The sequence below is a fragment of the Rhinolophus ferrumequinum genome, chromosome 23, assembly GCF_004115265.2.
Source record: "Rhinolophus ferrumequinum isolate MPI-CBG mRhiFer1 chromosome 23, mRhiFer1_v1.p, whole genome shotgun sequence".
Taxonomy (NCBI): domain Eukaryota; kingdom Metazoa; phylum Chordata; class Mammalia; order Chiroptera; family Rhinolophidae; genus Rhinolophus; species Rhinolophus ferrumequinum.
Window position 1 is genome coordinate 13,227,629 of NC_046306.1, and position 17,851 is coordinate 13,245,479.

General features: G+C 42.4%; 1 protein-coding gene across 1 annotated transcript in view; it reads right to left on the reverse strand.

Annotated features, from left to right (window-relative positions):
- Positions 1-17,597, reverse strand: part of HNF4A (hepatocyte nuclear factor 4 alpha) — a 58,395-nt gene extending 40,798 nt beyond the window's left edge. Inside the window, exon 1 of the mRNA XM_033094419.1 lies at positions 17,459-17,597. Within this exon, the coding sequence (XP_032950310.1) occupies positions 17,459-17,507 (49 nt within the window). The 5' untranslated portion in view covers positions 17,508-17,597. The remainder of the gene's footprint in view (positions 1-17,458) is intronic.
- Between the last annotated feature and the right edge of the window lie 254 nt (positions 17,598-17,851).

Sequence of the window (17,851 nt, forward strand, 5' to 3'; positions counted from 1 at the left end):
TACCTAGAGCAGTCAAATTCATAGAGACAGAAAGTAAAAGGGTGGTTGTCAGTGGCTGGAGGAAGGGAGGACTGAAGAGTTATTTTCTAATGAATACAGAGGTTCAGGGAAGATGAAAAAGATTCAAGAGCTGGACGGTTGTGATGACTGTATAACAGTGAATATATCTACTGCCTCTGAATTATACCCTTAAAATGGCTAAAATGGTAAATTTATGTTATGGCTATCTTACTACAATTTTTAACAATTTCAACAACGTATAAAATGTATATACTGCATCCTGGCCAAGTTAGGCTGATTCCAGGAATGCAAGAATGTTTTAATATTAGAAAATCTATCAATAAATTAGAGGACTAAAGGAGGAAAAAATGTGATTATCTCTGTAGTGCACAAAAAACAGTTAAGACAATTCAACATTAATTGTAATTTAAAAACAAAAAGAAAATTCTAGCTTACTTAAAAGAAACTTTGTAAAACTCAACATCATTACCTACCCCAAACCTAAAGCAGCTATTATACTTCAACAGGTTAAAGTGTCCCTTTAAAGTCCAGAATAAAGCAGGGTTGCCCACTGTGACAGAAGCTGTGAGTTGTTCTCTATTATCTAGTTTCCCTTTCTGTGTAATAGAACCTCCGATTCTTCTACATGGATGTCCACCAAAAGACTTATCTAGAGCCTTCCTCTGAAGCTAGGTGAGACCATGCATGTGAATAGCTTCTGGCCAATAAAATATAATCTGAGATGTAGTTTGGCAGCTTCCGGGAACTTTTCTTAAAAGACAGCTGGAACATGACTTTTACTCCCTTTTCCTCTTTGTCTCTTGCTCCATCTTTCTACCTGTAACGTGAATATGTGGTTTAGAGCTCTGGCAGCCATCTTAAAGGACCATGAGATGAAGACCTCGTGGGGGTGGAAAAATAGTAGCTTGAAGGAGCCTGGGTCCCTGAGGACTGCCTTGGGGAAGCGCTTCCATACTAACCTTAGACTGCCTACCTCTGGATTTTTACATAACTCACGAATAATCTTCTATCTTGTTTAAGCTGTTGCTATTTGGTGTCTTAGCTCCTCAGACAAACTAAACCCTATCTGATATACCCATTATTACTGCTTCTGTTTGATATTTTACTGGAGGTCCTAGCAACGCAGTAAGACAAGAAATTAAAAAAAGATCTAATAACAGAATTTAACAAGGTTGATGGATACATTTTGAATATATTAAAAGCATTTGGTTTGTATACACTACCATGGACAAGTGAGAAGATTTAATTAAAAACTATGATAGCAATAAAAATGATACCATATCTAGGAATTAATCTAACAAAAGACCTTAGGTATTACAAAAGACCTTATGTAATCTCACGTATTAAGATTACCAAACTTTATTGAAAAACATAAAAGCAGGCCTATATAAATGAAGACCTATATAAATGTATCATGTTCATGGCAGAAGGACTCATTATGTAAAGATGTCAATTATTCCCAAATGAATCAGTAAATTCAATGAAATTCCAATTAAAAGCCCAATAAGACAAAGCCACTTGGTAAACTATAAACACTCAAAATAGGCTAGGTGTCTTTATTGAAGTCCAGTGGGGGAGACAAATATGCCAGTGGTCTCCAACCTTTGTTGTCTCCTGTTCAACCTCATCCTAAAATTTATATGAGCAAAGAGAAGAGACATGATGATGTTGAAGAACAAGTGTAAGGAGGGCATAGGTTTACAATATATAAAGCTGTAACTCCCCCTTCCTATATGGTAACCACTAGCCACGTGGGGCCCTCAAGCACTTGAAATGTGACCAGTTCAAATTGAGATGTGCTGTGAGTGTAAAATATACATTGTATTTTGAAGACCTGGTATACAAAAGAATGAAAGATATCTCATTAATTATTTTTATTGATTAGATGTTGAAACGATAATATTTTAGATCTATTGGGTTAAATAGAATATTAAATAATTTTAACTGTTCCTTTTTGGGCTTTAAAAACATTAAACCTTTTATTTTGGTATAATTTTAGATTCACTCACCTCTTTTTTTTTTTAATTGTTTATACGTGGCTACTAGAGATTGATAAGTGGGACAGTATTGAAAGCCTACAAACAGATCTACATGTATTTGAAAATGGGATAAATGTGATGGCATTGCACATTAGTCAAGAAACGACGTCCTATTTAATAAATGGTGCTGGCCCGGTTGGCTATCCGTGTGAAGAAAAACGTAATGGCATCTCTATTTCATACTATGCACAAAAATCATTTCCTATGGAATAAAGACCCAAATATGAAAACTGAAAATGAAACTTATAGAAAATACTTAGCTAATATCTTTATGATCTCAGGGCACTGGAAGATTTTAAAGGCAAGATACTAAAAGCACAAACCATAATAGAAAAGAATATTAAATTGAATGACCTTACTTATCATTTAAATAAAATGTAACTACATTACAGTTGTAAACTTCTGTACAACAAAAGAAGATTCTCTAAAGACAATGAGGAGACAAGCTACAGACTGATCAAAAGTATTTTCTACAAATATAACTGAAAAAGGATTTGCATCAAGAATAAGTAACTCCTGGGGTGGCTGGATGGCTCAGTTGGTTAGAGCGCAAGCTCCGAACAACAGGGTTGCCGGTTCAATTCCCACATGGGCCAGTGAGCTGCGCCCTCCACAACTAGATTGTAGATAATGACTTGGAGCTGATGGGCCCTGGAGAAACACACTGTTACCCAGTATTCCCCAATAAAAACTAAAAAAAAAAAAACAAAAAAGAATAAGTAACTCCTTCAAATTGATAAGAAAAGGTAAATAATGCAGTAGAAAAAATGGGCAATGGATATAAACAAGCAGACTCACAGAGGAAACTCAAATGACAGAAGGGCCTCTCCCTCTCTAGTAACAGGAGAAATGCAAATTCTCCTTTTACACACACTCATCATCTTTCAGAATCAAGTGCTGCAACTGGAGCAACCGGAATTCCTAGACACAACTGACTCAAATGGTAGTTGGTGGGCGGTGGACGAGAGAGAGTAATTTACCAATATCTCATCAAAGCGAAGACGCCCACTGTCAGACAGCCAGAAACGCAACTCCTATAAAGTATCCTAGAGAAACTCTCACCCACAGGTATAAGAACATTCTTTGTAGCATTGTTTAAAATAGTGAAAAACTGGCAGCAACTCCACTGTCAAAAACCAGAATAAATATACTTGAGATATTCATACATGGCATTTTAAATGAGTGACCTAGGGCCGGCCCAGTGGCTCAGGTGGTTGGAGCTCCGTGCTCCTAACTCTGAAGGCTGCCGGTTCGATTCCCACATGGGCCAGTGGGCTCTCAACTACAAGGTTGCTGGCTCAACTCCTCGACTCCCACAGGGGATGGTGGGCTGCGCCCCCTGCAACTAACAACGGCAACTGGACCTGGAGCTGAGCTGCACCCTCCACAACTAAGATTGAAAGGACAACAACTTGACTTGGAAAAAAAGTCCTGGAAGTACACACTGTTCCCCAATAAAGTCCTATTCCCCTTCCGCAATTAAAAAAAAAAAAAAAAAAGATCCAAAAAGCTATTATATGAGTGAGTAAAAGGAAGTTGCTAAAGGATATGTACAACATCCTCTTTAAAATTTTCCAGATATACAAAATAATTTTACATATTGTTTATGTAATTATGTATAGGAAATGTATAAAAACATGTTGCAAGTGACAGACCCCAAATGGTGACTGTGGTCACCTGTGAGAACGGTGGCAGGGCGATGAGCTTAGGGAGGGCCACTCAGGGCGGCAACTCTAAGTGTAATGTTTCATTTCTCATTTAAAAAAAAAGAATCTAGTAAAAATAGGGTCATGCAGTATGATTTGACAAAACTGAGTGATGGGTAACATCAGTATTCAGTATATTATTCTCTATATTTTTCTGCATGTTTGTAATATTTCCTACTTTAAAAAAAAAAGAGAAAAGAAATTATGAAAAAAATGTCATTGTCTTTCTATATACCAGAAACAGAATTCGGTAGAATAGTTTTTAAAATTATACTATTTAAAATATCGATAAGGTTCCTTTTTGAAAATCATCTAGGACTGTATCTAAGCTATAGCATTTCTCTATTAGGGAGCAGGGAGAGCTTTGATGGGTGTTCATGTTTTTCAAGGGGTTCTGTGATGAACTCATGTGGGCACCCTGGAGGCTTCTCTTGGAGTGGCCAAAGAACTGCTGTGTGTTAAGCGCTCTGAGAAGTTTTCTGATAATGAACATTGTACAGCTTTCTTTAATCCAGCATTTTTCAAATGTCTAACAATAGAATCCTTCTTGCCCGAGTGGCGTCACCTTGGAAAAGGCTGACCTACTGACCTCGAAGTTCCCTTCCAATTCTCACGGTCGCCATTTCTAGTTTTGGCTCTGCCACTAAGTTGCTGTATGACTTTGGCCAAATCACCTTTCCTCTTGGTGCCTCAGTTTATTAAGACATGAAATGGGTGTATGAAGTTTAGACACTCAGATCTCTTACTTGTTCCCAGCTCTAAAACCCCAGGTGGGAGCCCAGAGTTAGGATGACATTTCTACTTAATTGTATTCTTCCTCTCTCAAATAACTTTATTATTTAACTAAAGTAGGTTCGTGGTAGAACTATAAAAATGCACAGAAGTAAAATTAAAAAAGAATTACATTTACTCCACGTACCTAGGGGCCCTTTTTCAAAAGGTCTGATGATAGATAGCATTTATGGAGCATTTTATGTACAAAGATAGGTCTATTCTTATCCTCATTTTACAGAAGAGGAGACTGAGGGTCAGAGAGGAAATGTCCCTCGTGCAAGGTCCTACAGCTTTCATGGTTCTAATGCATGTCTTCCTGACTCTGAACACAAATTCTCAATCTCTACCACAGAAAGCCTCCCCGTTTGAAGGGGGTCTTCATCACTGCAGCGATTCTTTTTCCTTCCCACTCCCTAAATCCTTCAAGATTCTCTCATCTCTCCAGAGAAGCTGTGGATATTATCTCTTCCAAATACAGTCAGTGTCTTCACTGCAGCGGGGCCTGTGCCCCTCTCCGAAACTCAGTCCACCTTCACCTTATCTCTAGAAAAACTATGACTTGCCCTGGAGAGGGCGAGAAAAATAAGCCTCTCCCCACCCCAACTCCACCCCTGAAATCACTGGATTTGGGGAAAGTTCGGCAGGCTGGAGACAGAAGAATGGGTATGTATTTAAGTGTCACACAAACCATTGTCTTATGTGAATGTCTGATAAAGAAAACACAATGGCTGCACAATGGGGGCTAGGAGGTGACAATTCCTACATGGAATCTTCTAGAAGATAGGCCTGGAGTTTTGGAGCCTGGGTCCTTCTGACAGACAGGCAGACAACCAGAGTGGGGACACCAGAGGTCATTGTGGCGTGGGAGAAGACCCAGCTAGGGACACCAGCCCAAGAGGTTTGGTTAGGACTGGTCTATTCAGAGTGGGAAATGGAGGCAGCATGCGTTGGCAGGGAACTAACTCGGTCACTGCTATAGGGGCTAGAACAGCACTGTCCAACAGAAATATAATATGAGCCACATATGTAATCACATATGTAGTCACATTAAAAAATAGTAAATCTGTGAAAGAGATTGCTCTCACAGACGAATTCCCTCTTGATCTTAGCAATCAGGGTCCCAAACTCAAGTGTCCTCAATGCCCAGATAGGTGACAGAAATATATGGAGTGGATGGAGTATTAGCAAATTTCACACCTTCCTATAAGGAAAACAACACAGCAAATACAATGGTTTATGTTCTGTTCATTAATAAAACTTCAGGGTAGGGACACTAAGGAATGGTGGGGTCTGTGGCAAATTAGAGACAACACACCCAGTCTAAGTGCCGGTGGCTTTTGCCTCATGGATATGGGGAATCGGTGCTGCTAGAACTTCGATTTTTTTTTAAAGAAGCTGGGATTTTTAAAGGTTAGCAGCCAATTCAAATTTTATTTTAAAAAAAAAAATCAAAACTGAATGGGCTGAATCTCAACCTCTGATCTCCTTGAAACCCTTGACCCTGTTTTACAGAAGAGGAAACAGAGGTTCAGAGTGGTTCAAAAATGTTCCAAACTCACAGCAAAGACAAACAACTGGCTCTTCAGGTCATTTCTGTTACATCAGCCAATACTTTTCACTTTCCTTATTGAAAATTTACTAGCTGCCAAGTTCTGCGCTGAACATGTGATACCACGAAGGCGGTACTATTTATGATGCCGGATTCAGAGAGGGGAAACAGAGGCCCAGAAAGGTGGAGTAATTGCCTAAGATCACACTGTGGGGTGTCAACCTAGGTCTATGTTTGATTATAAGACTCTAGATGCCTCCTCTGGCTACACTCCGTTTCACCTCACTGCACTGAAGAATCAACCTCAGAGACCAGAAAACCTGTGGGTTTTCATCCTGAGGTGAGTCCAAAGGGCCTGGGGCTGCAGACCGGGCAGCTTCCTGCACCTCCACACTTCCTTTACCCCCACTGCCTCCATTGTACCATCCCTATACAGAATTGGCTTCTGGGTAAGATTTTGTTTGAAGAAAGAATGCCACTGCCTTTTTTTTTTTTTTAACGTTTGGAAACCACCGATCAGCCACGGTCCTTTGGTTTACAGGAGAGGAAACTGAGGCCCAGAGGTGGCAAGTGCCTCAGGTGCCTCTGTAAGTCAGGACCGAAGCTGGGACTAGAACCAGATCCTGGAGGCCCAGCCTGGAGGCCAGGCCCTGCCTGGGAAGCTGCCCACTGGGTGTGCCAGGGCCTCCGTCCAGCTCCTCTGGGCTCTGCCCAAGAAGGGCCAAGTGCTTTCTCTGTCTCACCACCTCCTCCGCCCTGCCTCACGCCTGTTTGGATAACTTTTTCACCTGTTCCTTCACAAGCTCTCCCTGAGGTGTGGCTGCCTCCGCTGCTTGTCCCAGGGAATCCTGGGGCCTTGGCAGGGTGGCAGCCCAGGCCTGGCTGGTCCCACGGCAGACAGTTGTTAAACAGTGGCTGTCTGGGCAGAGGAAGGCCTGTTTACCCAGGGCAGGGCCCAGCAGAGGCTGCAGCTTCCTCCCCACGCCAATGGCCCATCATACTGACTCCGCTGTCCCCATCTGTATTTGCTCATTCCATAAATATTTATGGAGCTCCTACTGTGTGCCAAGCACTGTTCTACATGCTGCGGATGTAACGGAGAATAAGAGGGCCAGGTTCCCTGCTCTCATGGAACTTACACTGTAGTAGAGGACAGTGATGATAAACCACATTCCAGAGCGGTAGAGGAAAACAGGATTGACAGTGATGGGTCAATCTCAGGTTTCGGTGGTCAAGGAAGGCCATTCTGAGTGGGGGAACATTTGAACTAAAACCCGAACTGTGAGAAGAAATCAGTTATGGGAAGATCTGAGGAAAGGGTGCTCCTGGCAAAAGGAGTAGCAGGTCCCAAGGCCCTGGGGCAGGAATGTGCTTGGTGTGATTGAAGGACAGTAAAGAGATCAGTGTGGCTGAAGTGGAGTGAGCCAAAGGGAGAAAAACAAGAGAGTCTAACAGGGGGGCAGCCAGAGTCAGATCCATGGGGGACTTTTTGGTCAGTGGAAAGAGCAAAGGTTTTCTGTTCAGTGTGACACAAGCTATGGGAAAGTATTCAACAGGGATTTTAAACACGACTGTATCCTGAATTCTTCCTCTAACTTTAACTGCTTTTTCCTGTGGCTTTCTGTCTCAGGACTCTTGTTTTCAGATACACTTGAGAGTGTGTGAAATACTGTTTAATGATTCCCTTTTCCTTTTCGATTATTTTTCAAAAATTTAATCAAAGATAGATATACAAAGCTGTGGATACACAATTGAAAAACAAAATCAAATACTTCTACAAAGTTGATAGTAAGTAACAGTCATTACTGGCCTACTCTTGCCTGAACCTGACGCCCACCATCCAGAGGCAACCATTTGCAACTATTTTAGCTGGGTTTTATTCTCCCTGGTGTTTTCCTCTCTCTTTCTACATATCACGATTACACTGCTACTTTTTGATTTTTCAGCCTTACATGTAAAGTGTTACTTTGCTAATAGGAAAGATCCTATAAACTATTTCCCGATTTGGAGAGAGGTCAGTATTTATTGTTTCATTTTCATAACCACATTACTATTATTACTATTATTCATAGCTAATGTCATTGCACATGAATTAAGACCCTTCCACGGGTTTTCTCAGTTAATCTGCACAACAGTATAAGGTAGGAGTTGGTCAACATAACACACTTTACACCCAGTGAAACTGCAGTCTGCTGCAGGCTCTTGCAACCATCCCTTGATCTGCAGAGGTATCCTGAGAGGTAAGCAGAACTGGCACTAATGACCCCATTTTCAGAGGAGGACATGGAGCCCTGAATGACAAAGAAAATTCTACCTACCACAGTGGCGTCTCGTGGTTAAAATAAAACCCATCTTGCAGCCAACATGGAAGTGGCTGGGGTCCCTGTGTGAAGGAGATAACTCTTCTATCTTACACCTTGGCTGTGTTTGTTGCATCAGCTAGTATTGCCATTACTGATACAATACCTGGGTTGGAATCCTAGGCTGTGTGGTTTGGGGTAAGTTATTTAACCCCTCTGGGCCTTTGTTACCTTTCCTGAGAAATGGGTATGATGACACTAGCTACCTCAATGGGCAGTTGTGAGGATTAAAGGAGGTAATTTTTATCAAGTGTTTAGAACAGTGCCTGGCCCGTAGTAAGCACGATAAGTGATCAAATAAACCAAAGCTAGGAAATGAATGAGCCAGGACCCGTATCTGAGCCTTCTGACGCCAAGTTCAGTGTCTGACCCCAAAGCCCTAGACACTTACATTCCTCTTTATGATTTTTACTATATCTGCCTACCGTGTTTCCCCGAAAATAAGACCTAGCCGGACAATCGGCTCTAATGGGTCTTTTGGAGCAAAAATTAATATAAGACCCGGTCTTATTTTACTATAATATAAGACCCAGTCTTTATAGTGTAATATAATATAATATAATGTAATGTAACATAACATAACATATCATAACATAATATAATACTGGGTCTTATATTAATTTTTGCTCCAAAAGACGCATTAGAGCTGATTGTCTGGCTAGGTCTTATTTTCAGGGAAACACGGTATTACCTGTACTTTATTTACCTGTAATTATTTACTGGATACTTTTCTTTCTTATGAAGACAGAGACTGATTTTTTAAGAGGATATCTTATATTACTGCTTTAATGTGGTAGTTATAAATTTTTCTAACACACGATCAAATAAATTCAGTATGATTTAAAAAGAGTTTGTCCATGTGCTACCTAAAATCGGCCTCTGTGGGTACACCAAAGGGTGTACACCAAAATAGACCTATTTTGAGGTCTATAAAGAACCTTTGGGAACATTCTTTCCAGTGGCTTTTAAATCCTTTGACCATGACCCTCAGAAAGTAACACAGTTTACATCGCATATTTTATATACAGTGGCAATAAAAGGGTTAGTCAGAATACAGACTCTGGAGCCTGACTGCCTGGGTTAGAACCCCAGTCTTACCCCTTAATGCCTATGTCACTTTCACTGAGTGACTCAACCTCTTTGTGTCTCCATTTTCTCATCTATGAAATGGGAGTGACAATAATAGTACTTACCCCACAGGGTCTTTGTGCAGATAAAGAGTTAATATGTGTAAAGCCCTAGTAAGTGTTCTATAAATTTTTGCTATTATCACAACCCCAAGCACACATCCATAAACAGACAGAAATGAAACAAGAGTTTCACACATGCAAAAGTTATTCTTATTACATGAGATGCTCTATGATGTTTTCTATTCTATTTTAGTTCATTTAATAAAATATGGTCATCTTTTGAAATTTCATTAGTCTATTTGTGATTTATGATTCATGCTTTTTCTGATGAACATTATGCTTCAATAAAAGTATTTTTTAAAATAGTATATTTTTATTCAAAAAAAAAGGCAAGAAATGAAAATGAAAGAAACCAGTTAATAACGTGAACAGCAAATGTGCTAAAATTATTTTGTCCAACATAGTGAGAGCACATTAACAGATTTGGGTCCCAGTCAGCTTGGTCCCAGTAATTTCTTATGAAGATTGTTGAATTACACTCTAGGAATAATACAAGGATGTCGGCCTAAAACCAAAATATGTGCTTCAAAGGTTTTTTTGAAGGTAATATTTGATATATGAAAGCAAAAGTCAGCAAACTACAACCCCTGGGCCAGATCTGGCCCACTACCTGTTTTTTGTAAATAAAGTTTTATTGGAACGCAGCCACATCCATTCATTTATTTATGCCGATGGCTGCTTTTATGCTACAAGAGCAGAGCTGAGTAATTGCCACAGATCCCACCTGGCCTGCAAAGTCTAAAATATTTACCATCTGGCCTTTTACAGAAAAAGTTTGCCAATCCCTGTGTTAAAATTACAATTCAAAACTCTCGAGCTTAAATTAAGTCTTATTCTATTTATATCTTATTTTATATTAGTTATTAGTCTAGCAAATTTTAACAATTACATTTTCCCCAACATTTTACTTTGAAAAATTTCAAACCTACTAAAGGTTGAAAGACTAGCATAGTGAGCACTCTTGTATCCTTCACTTAGATTCACCAATTGGTAGCATCCTGTCACATTTGCTGCTTTGCTATCTATGTATCTATAGATCTCTCTATGCACTTTTTTAACAGAAATATTTGATGTGAAAAAATTGTATATTCACATCTGTTATACATCTTTGGCTGTATGTGTATGTGTGTGTCTGCAGAAGTTGTCAACTGTGGACCAACAAATTCATGCTCCCTCTCCCATAGTTTAGAACTATTCCTGGAAAACAGGTACCCTGCTAGGGACCACATATCCCAGAATCCTCTGCACTTGGCCAAGGCCACGTGACTAGTTCTCATAATGGAATGTGAGTAGAGGTGATGAGTGTCACTCTGGGCCAGGGTCACTTCTGGGATCCCTGAGTAACTATGTGACAGGGGTAAATAAATTTCTAAATTACGTTTTGGCTTTCTTTGTTACATCAGCTAGTATGGCTCTAACTAATTCAACCCACTAAATTGTGTGACCCATTAATGGGTCAAGATGGCAGTTTGAAACACAGTGGCCTGGTCTTTTGGTTCTCTGAACATTTTTGAACCATGGATTCCTTTCATTCAATGTTTCATGCAGAAGTCAAAATGGAGCTTCTCTGGTTGAACCAGAGGTTGTGGGGTGGGGAAAGCTAAGTGCTTGGTCCATTTGAACACCACTCTCACCCCACTCCCCCCTGGCCTCAAAGGGAACCCTGAGGCATCTTTCTCAACTCCTTCAGTGAATATTGTGTAATGACCACAGAGCCAGGCACACACCTCCGTTTCTCAGAAGGCGAGGTGGAGAGCTAAGGAGAACTGGAGTGAGGCCACAAAGAGCTGCCTGGGGCCAGAGCCATCTCCCAGGTCTGGGGCCAGTGCAGGTCTGTTCCCTCCATTTCCATGCCTCCCAGTTGCCCTACACGGGCCCAGGCTCACGGCCCAGGCCTTGAGAACAGACTCCAGGCATCTGAGGGCATCTGAAGGCTTATAACTAAGCTTTGTTCTAACTCTCCAGCTGGACAGTTGCATCCTGGAACCAGTTACATAGCCCTCATTGTTTTTGTTCCATAACAGCTAAATAGTGCCTAGTATGTAGTAAGGATTCAGTCCCTTTCACGTAGTAGGTATAACAACAACAATAATAAATAAAAATTGACATAACACTTTCTTGGTGACAGACACTTAGCACTTTACAGGTATTGACCTCATTTAATTCTCACAACCCTATGAAGGAGATGTTCTTATCAGCCAATTAGATGAAGAAACTGAGGCACAGGAATTAAATAATTGACCCAAAGCCGCACAGCTGGTAGGTGGCAATTTGAGCCCAGGCAGTCGGACTCCAGCATCTAACCATATTATACAGCCGCTCAGATGCTATTATAAGAGGGAACAGTGTAGCTAAAAGAATGAAGATTTGATGTCTCGTAAATCATTCATGAAACAATCAGAAAAGTCCCAAGATACTTTTAGTAAGGATCGAATTCATTGTGGTCAAATGTAAATAAAATCAGTACAGTTTATGGCCAGGCTCTGGGCTTCTGCATATGCTTTTCCTGCTCCCTCTCTTCTGCTGGCTGAGTCCTGCTGCACCTTGAGGTTTCCGCTTAGATATGAGTCTACTCCTCCAGGGTCTGAGGTCTCTGACGCCCGCCGCTCCTCCCAAGTCCCTTTGTGTTGCCATAGTGTCCTGTCCATCCATATCATGGCACTCTGTCTTTGATTGCTGCTGGGTTTTCTGTCTACCCCACCAGATTGGATGCTCTGCAAGATCTGAAGCCACGTTTTAATTCACCTACATTCCCCCAGTGCCGAGCAGAATGCCTTGCATACGATAAGTCCCCAGTAATCATTTGATGGAGAAATGAACAAGCGAACAATGAATTCATGAAGGCAGGAGACTTCCAGGTAGAGACAAAAGACACTCTGGGTATCCATAGCCTCCTTTTATAAAGTGCGACAAAATAAGACAACGGTTTCCAAACCCCAGCTGACCCAATAGCCAAAATCACATAAGGAACTTAACAAAAAATTAAAGATTCTTGGGACTCATCACAGGAAATTCTGATTCACCAGGTTTGTGGGGGAGCCTCCAAATATGTCAGTTTAAAAAAATCTCAGGCAATCAAATATATGGTGATGGAAGGAGAACTGACTCCGGGTAGTGAACACACAATGGGATTTATAGATGATGTAATACAGAATTGTATACCTGAAATCTATGTAATTTTACTAACAACTGTGACCCCAATTAAAAAAAAAAGAAAGAAAAGAAAGAAGGATATTTCTTGTAAAAAAAAAAAAAAAAAAAAAAGTCTCAGGCAGCCAGATGGCTCAGTGGGTTCTTAACAGGGTTACCAGTTCGATTCCCACATGGGCCCATGAGCTGTGCCCTCAACTAGATGGAAAGACAACTAGCTGCCGCTGAGCTTCCGGAGGGGCAGCCGGATGGCTCAGTTGGTTAGAGCGTGAGCCCTCAAAAACAAGGTTGCCAGTTCAATTCCCACATGGGATGGTGGGCTGCGTCCCCTGCAACTAAGATTGAAAATGGTGACTGGACTTGGAGCTGAGCTGTGCCCTCCACAACTAGATTGAAGGACAACAACTTGGAACTGATGAGCCCTGGAAAAACACACTGTTTTTCCACTGCTCACCCAATATTCCCCAATTAAAAAATAAAAAGAATGTTTTAAAAAAAAGTTTTCCATATGCCAGGTTTGTGCACCACTGAAGCACGGGAACTGACACTGAACTGAGGTGGGATGGCGAGATGACGTGGACAGGGGAGAAAGAGGAAAACAGTGGGAGAGTCCGTGTTTTGGGAACAAAGGGTAGGAACTGCCATGCCTGACATCTGACGCAGTCCCGTAGCATCCAGTGTCTGGGGTCCTACCCAACTTTGGGCCCATCAGCCCTTCAGGGAGACAAAGCACTTTGTAGTTTATGATACCTTTTCTCCTTCATCAGCTCATGGAATAGTCATAACAACCATCCATCTGATGGATGAAGAAATTGAGGATCAGAGAACTGAAGCAAAGTGCCCACCCCACACAAATTTAAGTGAGAGAGCCACTTCACCAAACTGCCTCTGACAACTGCCTCTGATCTGGCCTGAGGCTGACACCTTTGGTCAAAAGAACTAGGCCTATGACCCAGGAAAAATCAAGCTCTTCTGGAACTTAGAAACAGATATACTGCCCTGATGGAGGATTGTTGACACAAATCACCCTGTCTCCCTATTTGTCCTGTTCTGAGCACTTTCAGGTACTATCATCCCAGCCCAGCCTGGTCCATGTCATCCATCCATCCATCCATCCATCCATCCATACACCCACCCAATTATTTATTCACTTATCATATTAATCCACATAGCTCTCCATCCATCTTATCCATCTCACATATCTCCTTACCCATTCATCCATCATGTACCACACACACCTATCCACACATCACATCTATTCATTAATCCAGCCACCTGTCTACCCATTTACCATCTTCTCATGCATCCATTTGTTCCATCCATTCATCTCTCCATCCATTCCATTCTCATCCATCCATCCACCCACCCACACACCCATCCATCTACCCATCACATCCATTCTTCAAACCATCTACTTATCCATTCACCCAGATATCCATTCATTCATTCATCCATCCATCTTCCCATTCATTCATTCATTCATTCATTCATTCATTCAACAAACCTCCATCAAATACTTTCCATTAGATACTTGACTTCCCAGCTTTCCTTGAACTAAGAAAATCTGCTGGGAGGTTTCTGGGGAAATTTTTGCTTTTTGATAAAAGAAAAAAAGTACTTTAAAGAAACCCCTTCAGACACCCCTTCAGATGTCATGCCTGAAGCTGTGACAGCCACCTTCGGTCCATAATGAGACAAATCAAGAACCAAAAGCCAATACAGTGAGGATGGAAGGAAGGGAAGAGAGCATGGATCTGGCTGACACTGTTGACTGAAGAGAGCATGGATCTGGCTGACATAGGGCTGTTTCTTAAAATCTTCCTCAATTCATTCACCCAACAAATGCTTATTGAGCATTTATTCTGTGCTAGTCACTGTGTGAGATATGCAAGGCTGAACAAACCACTGAAGTCCCTGACCTCATGGAGTTCATGGTCTAGTGGAGGAGACAGATACCACAATGCCCACCAACTATTTGGTCAGAGTAATGAGAACTACAAAGCAGAATCCAGTGCCAAGAAGACACGGCAAGTCCAAGGGAAGGTCAAGTTCACCCAGTATCGCCACACCAAAGGTCAGCTCATCAGAGACTGTCATACGTACGAAGGTTCAGAAACGTGAGACAGCAGCTGAGATACCGTGACCAGCGCTATTCCAAGCACATGTAATCCTGACCACAACCTCGTCCCTCACTGCCTATCCTGAGCTCGGCGAAGTGCCGTGTTTCTTCCCTAGCAACTCACGTCTTCAGTTACAACGTCTGGAGGGTTATTATCAGCCCCATTAGAGGACCCAGGAGAAGGGGTTTTCCTAAAAGCACTTGTTTTTTTAATTAGAAAAAGAAAGGCAGATCCAGGATGCTAACCCCAATTTATTTTACCTGAAAAGCAGGGTCTTTCTTAGTCTCTCTCTCTCTCTCTCTCTCTCTCACACACACACACACACACACACACACACACACACCAGCAAATGCCCCACTTACTCACGACAACAGTGTTCTTTTGTTGGTGCATGCTTCAAATCTGGCCATGGGAGCCCTCCTTTCTTTGCCCACTTTGCCTGTGGCTTAGCCAAGAGGGTCATCACAGATGGATTATGTCAGGTCTGGAGTCATATGATTTTTTTTTTAACAATCCTGAACTTCAATTTTCTCTTCTATCGTTGGAGATAATGATGTTATTTATCTGAGACAACTATTGTGAGAATAATGAAGTAATAGGCATAGAACATCCATCCATCCATCCATCCATCCATCCATCCATCCATCCATCCAACCATCCATCATCCATCTATCCTATCATCCAAACAACGTTTGTTGAATACTTGCTCTGTGATGAGCATTGCCTAGAGGCTGGGATGGAGAGACATGAGAGGACATCCTACAGAGTGGATAGACCTGAAATGAGGTGAGTGCCTGTCAATTTATATTATTATTGTTATATTACCTTTTGGGAAGAGCTTTATGGAGCATTCTGTTCACTCCTAGCCTAGGCTTGTGGCTTGGGGCTCTCCTTCCCCAGAAGCTGACTGTCTGGACCCAGTGGGAAACAATGAGTCTTCCTCTAGCCAGAGTTAACCAAGTCTTGTCATTGTGTTTTAATCTTGGATGAGGCACCTAAAGCATGCCCAACCCTTTAGCTCTGCTATCTCCTCTAACTGCACCACCCTCTGTGAGATAGGTCCTCTTGTTCTCTCCATTTTAAAGATGAGGAAATAGATTCAGAGAGGGGAAGTGACTGGCCCAAGGTCACACAGCTGGTGAGTAGGATAGAGCTCCAGGCTGTTTTTGATTCTTCACCTTCTGCTAGTTCCACTGCATCACAGACTCCTGCTTGATGGTGGGTCAAAGAAAGACCTTCTGGACCAGTTGGGAGACCAGTCCCTGATTCCTTGAGCCCATCTGCCCTTAACTAATGAGGATGTTATATAATATTTATTGAGCTTTTACAACACGTGTCGTGCCGACCGCTTACACCCTAGCTCTCCTTTAGTTATCCAAGAAGACCCTAAGATACCCTATTTCAACCTCAAAGAGAAGGCAACCGGGGCACAGAAATGTGAAATAGTCTAAAATCACAGAACTAGAACCAAGATCTACTGGATTCCAGAGGACAAGCTCTGTGCATACATGTGATTTAAGTCAGTTTATAAAATGCACCTAGTATTTAAATATCAAAAATGTGCAAAAAAACCAACAACAACTGAAACAGACATTCTCTGGAACCTCCCCTCTCGGAAACAAAACTGTTACTGGTCTCTTTGTGTCCTTCTACTCATTTTCTATGCAAATATAAAAGCGTGTGTACATATATATAGGCATACATCCGTTTTGTTATCGGAAACATAATATGCTATCCACAGTTCTTCAGCTCACTTTTTTCACTTCATGTTACTTGGAGGTCCTTCTGTATCTTCACACAGATCTGCATCTTTTTTTTTTTTTTTAAACAGTGGGATAGCATTCCATCCTAAAGATGCATCATGCTTTATCTACCCATCCTCTACTGTCGGACATTTGGGTTACTTCCAGTTTGGGAATCACCCCTGAGCAGGAAAAGGCAAGCCCTTCACCATCAGTAACACATATGTCCCTAACCTTGCATCTAAGTCGCACAGGTCTAACATGAGCTCATTCTCATTTCCAACGCCCCACACTGTGTTGCTTTACACCACTTTCCCTTGCTGCGTTTCCCAGAGCTGATGGCCGTCATCAGAGGGGCCAGCCACCTCTCCCCTTGGGTCCCATCCCACCTAGACCATGACTCAGCTCAATCACCAAGTCCGGGGAGGCTCTCCACGGGCTTTACTTTGTCCCAGAGGCAAAGTGGGGATGATGCTTCCAGCCCCACCCTCTGTGAAATTTTGGAAGGGTCCCGGGGATGCGCGCCCAGGAAAGCTGTGTGTCTGGGCAGGAAATGAGCCAACCCACTGGGCTACCCTCTTAGCCCCTCCTAGCAGTTCCTATACTAAATCCACCATACCCCCTTTTAGGAGCAGAGTGAGGAAACCACATGCCTTTCCTGTGCTTTCTGCCATTTTAATGGAGCCCTTAATGGGTCTGTGGTTCCCTGTGAAACACATAGGAGGGGGGTGTCCCATGGTCCCCGAAACTTGACCAAGTCCCGCCCTGTCCAGTCCTCCCCCAGCCCCAGCTGCTGGCTCCACTCACCATAAGGACTCTCCACTGAAGCCCCGAGGGGCGCGTTCACACTGACCATGGCCAAGCCCACCCAGCCGGAGACCCGGGGGCATGGAGGAGCCGGGGCCCCACACGGCGGCAGCGGGAGCCAGTCCAGCAGGAAGGCAGTGAGTGCAGCCAGCTGCCACCGACCGGTTATCTTATTGATTCTTCTAATCACCCAAGGTGGGTGGATACGTTAAAGAGTAACCAGTCACTTAGGGAACCTGCGGCTAGGGACTGTTGCTACAGCAACAGCAACCTGGCCAGACCCGAGGTCCACTTGGGCCCCCAGTCCTGCACTCTGGGGTTGGGGACACCTGGAGCCAGATGTAGGGGACGCCAGCTTCCCCACCCCCAGCTTGAGGGCAGCTACTGGCCAGG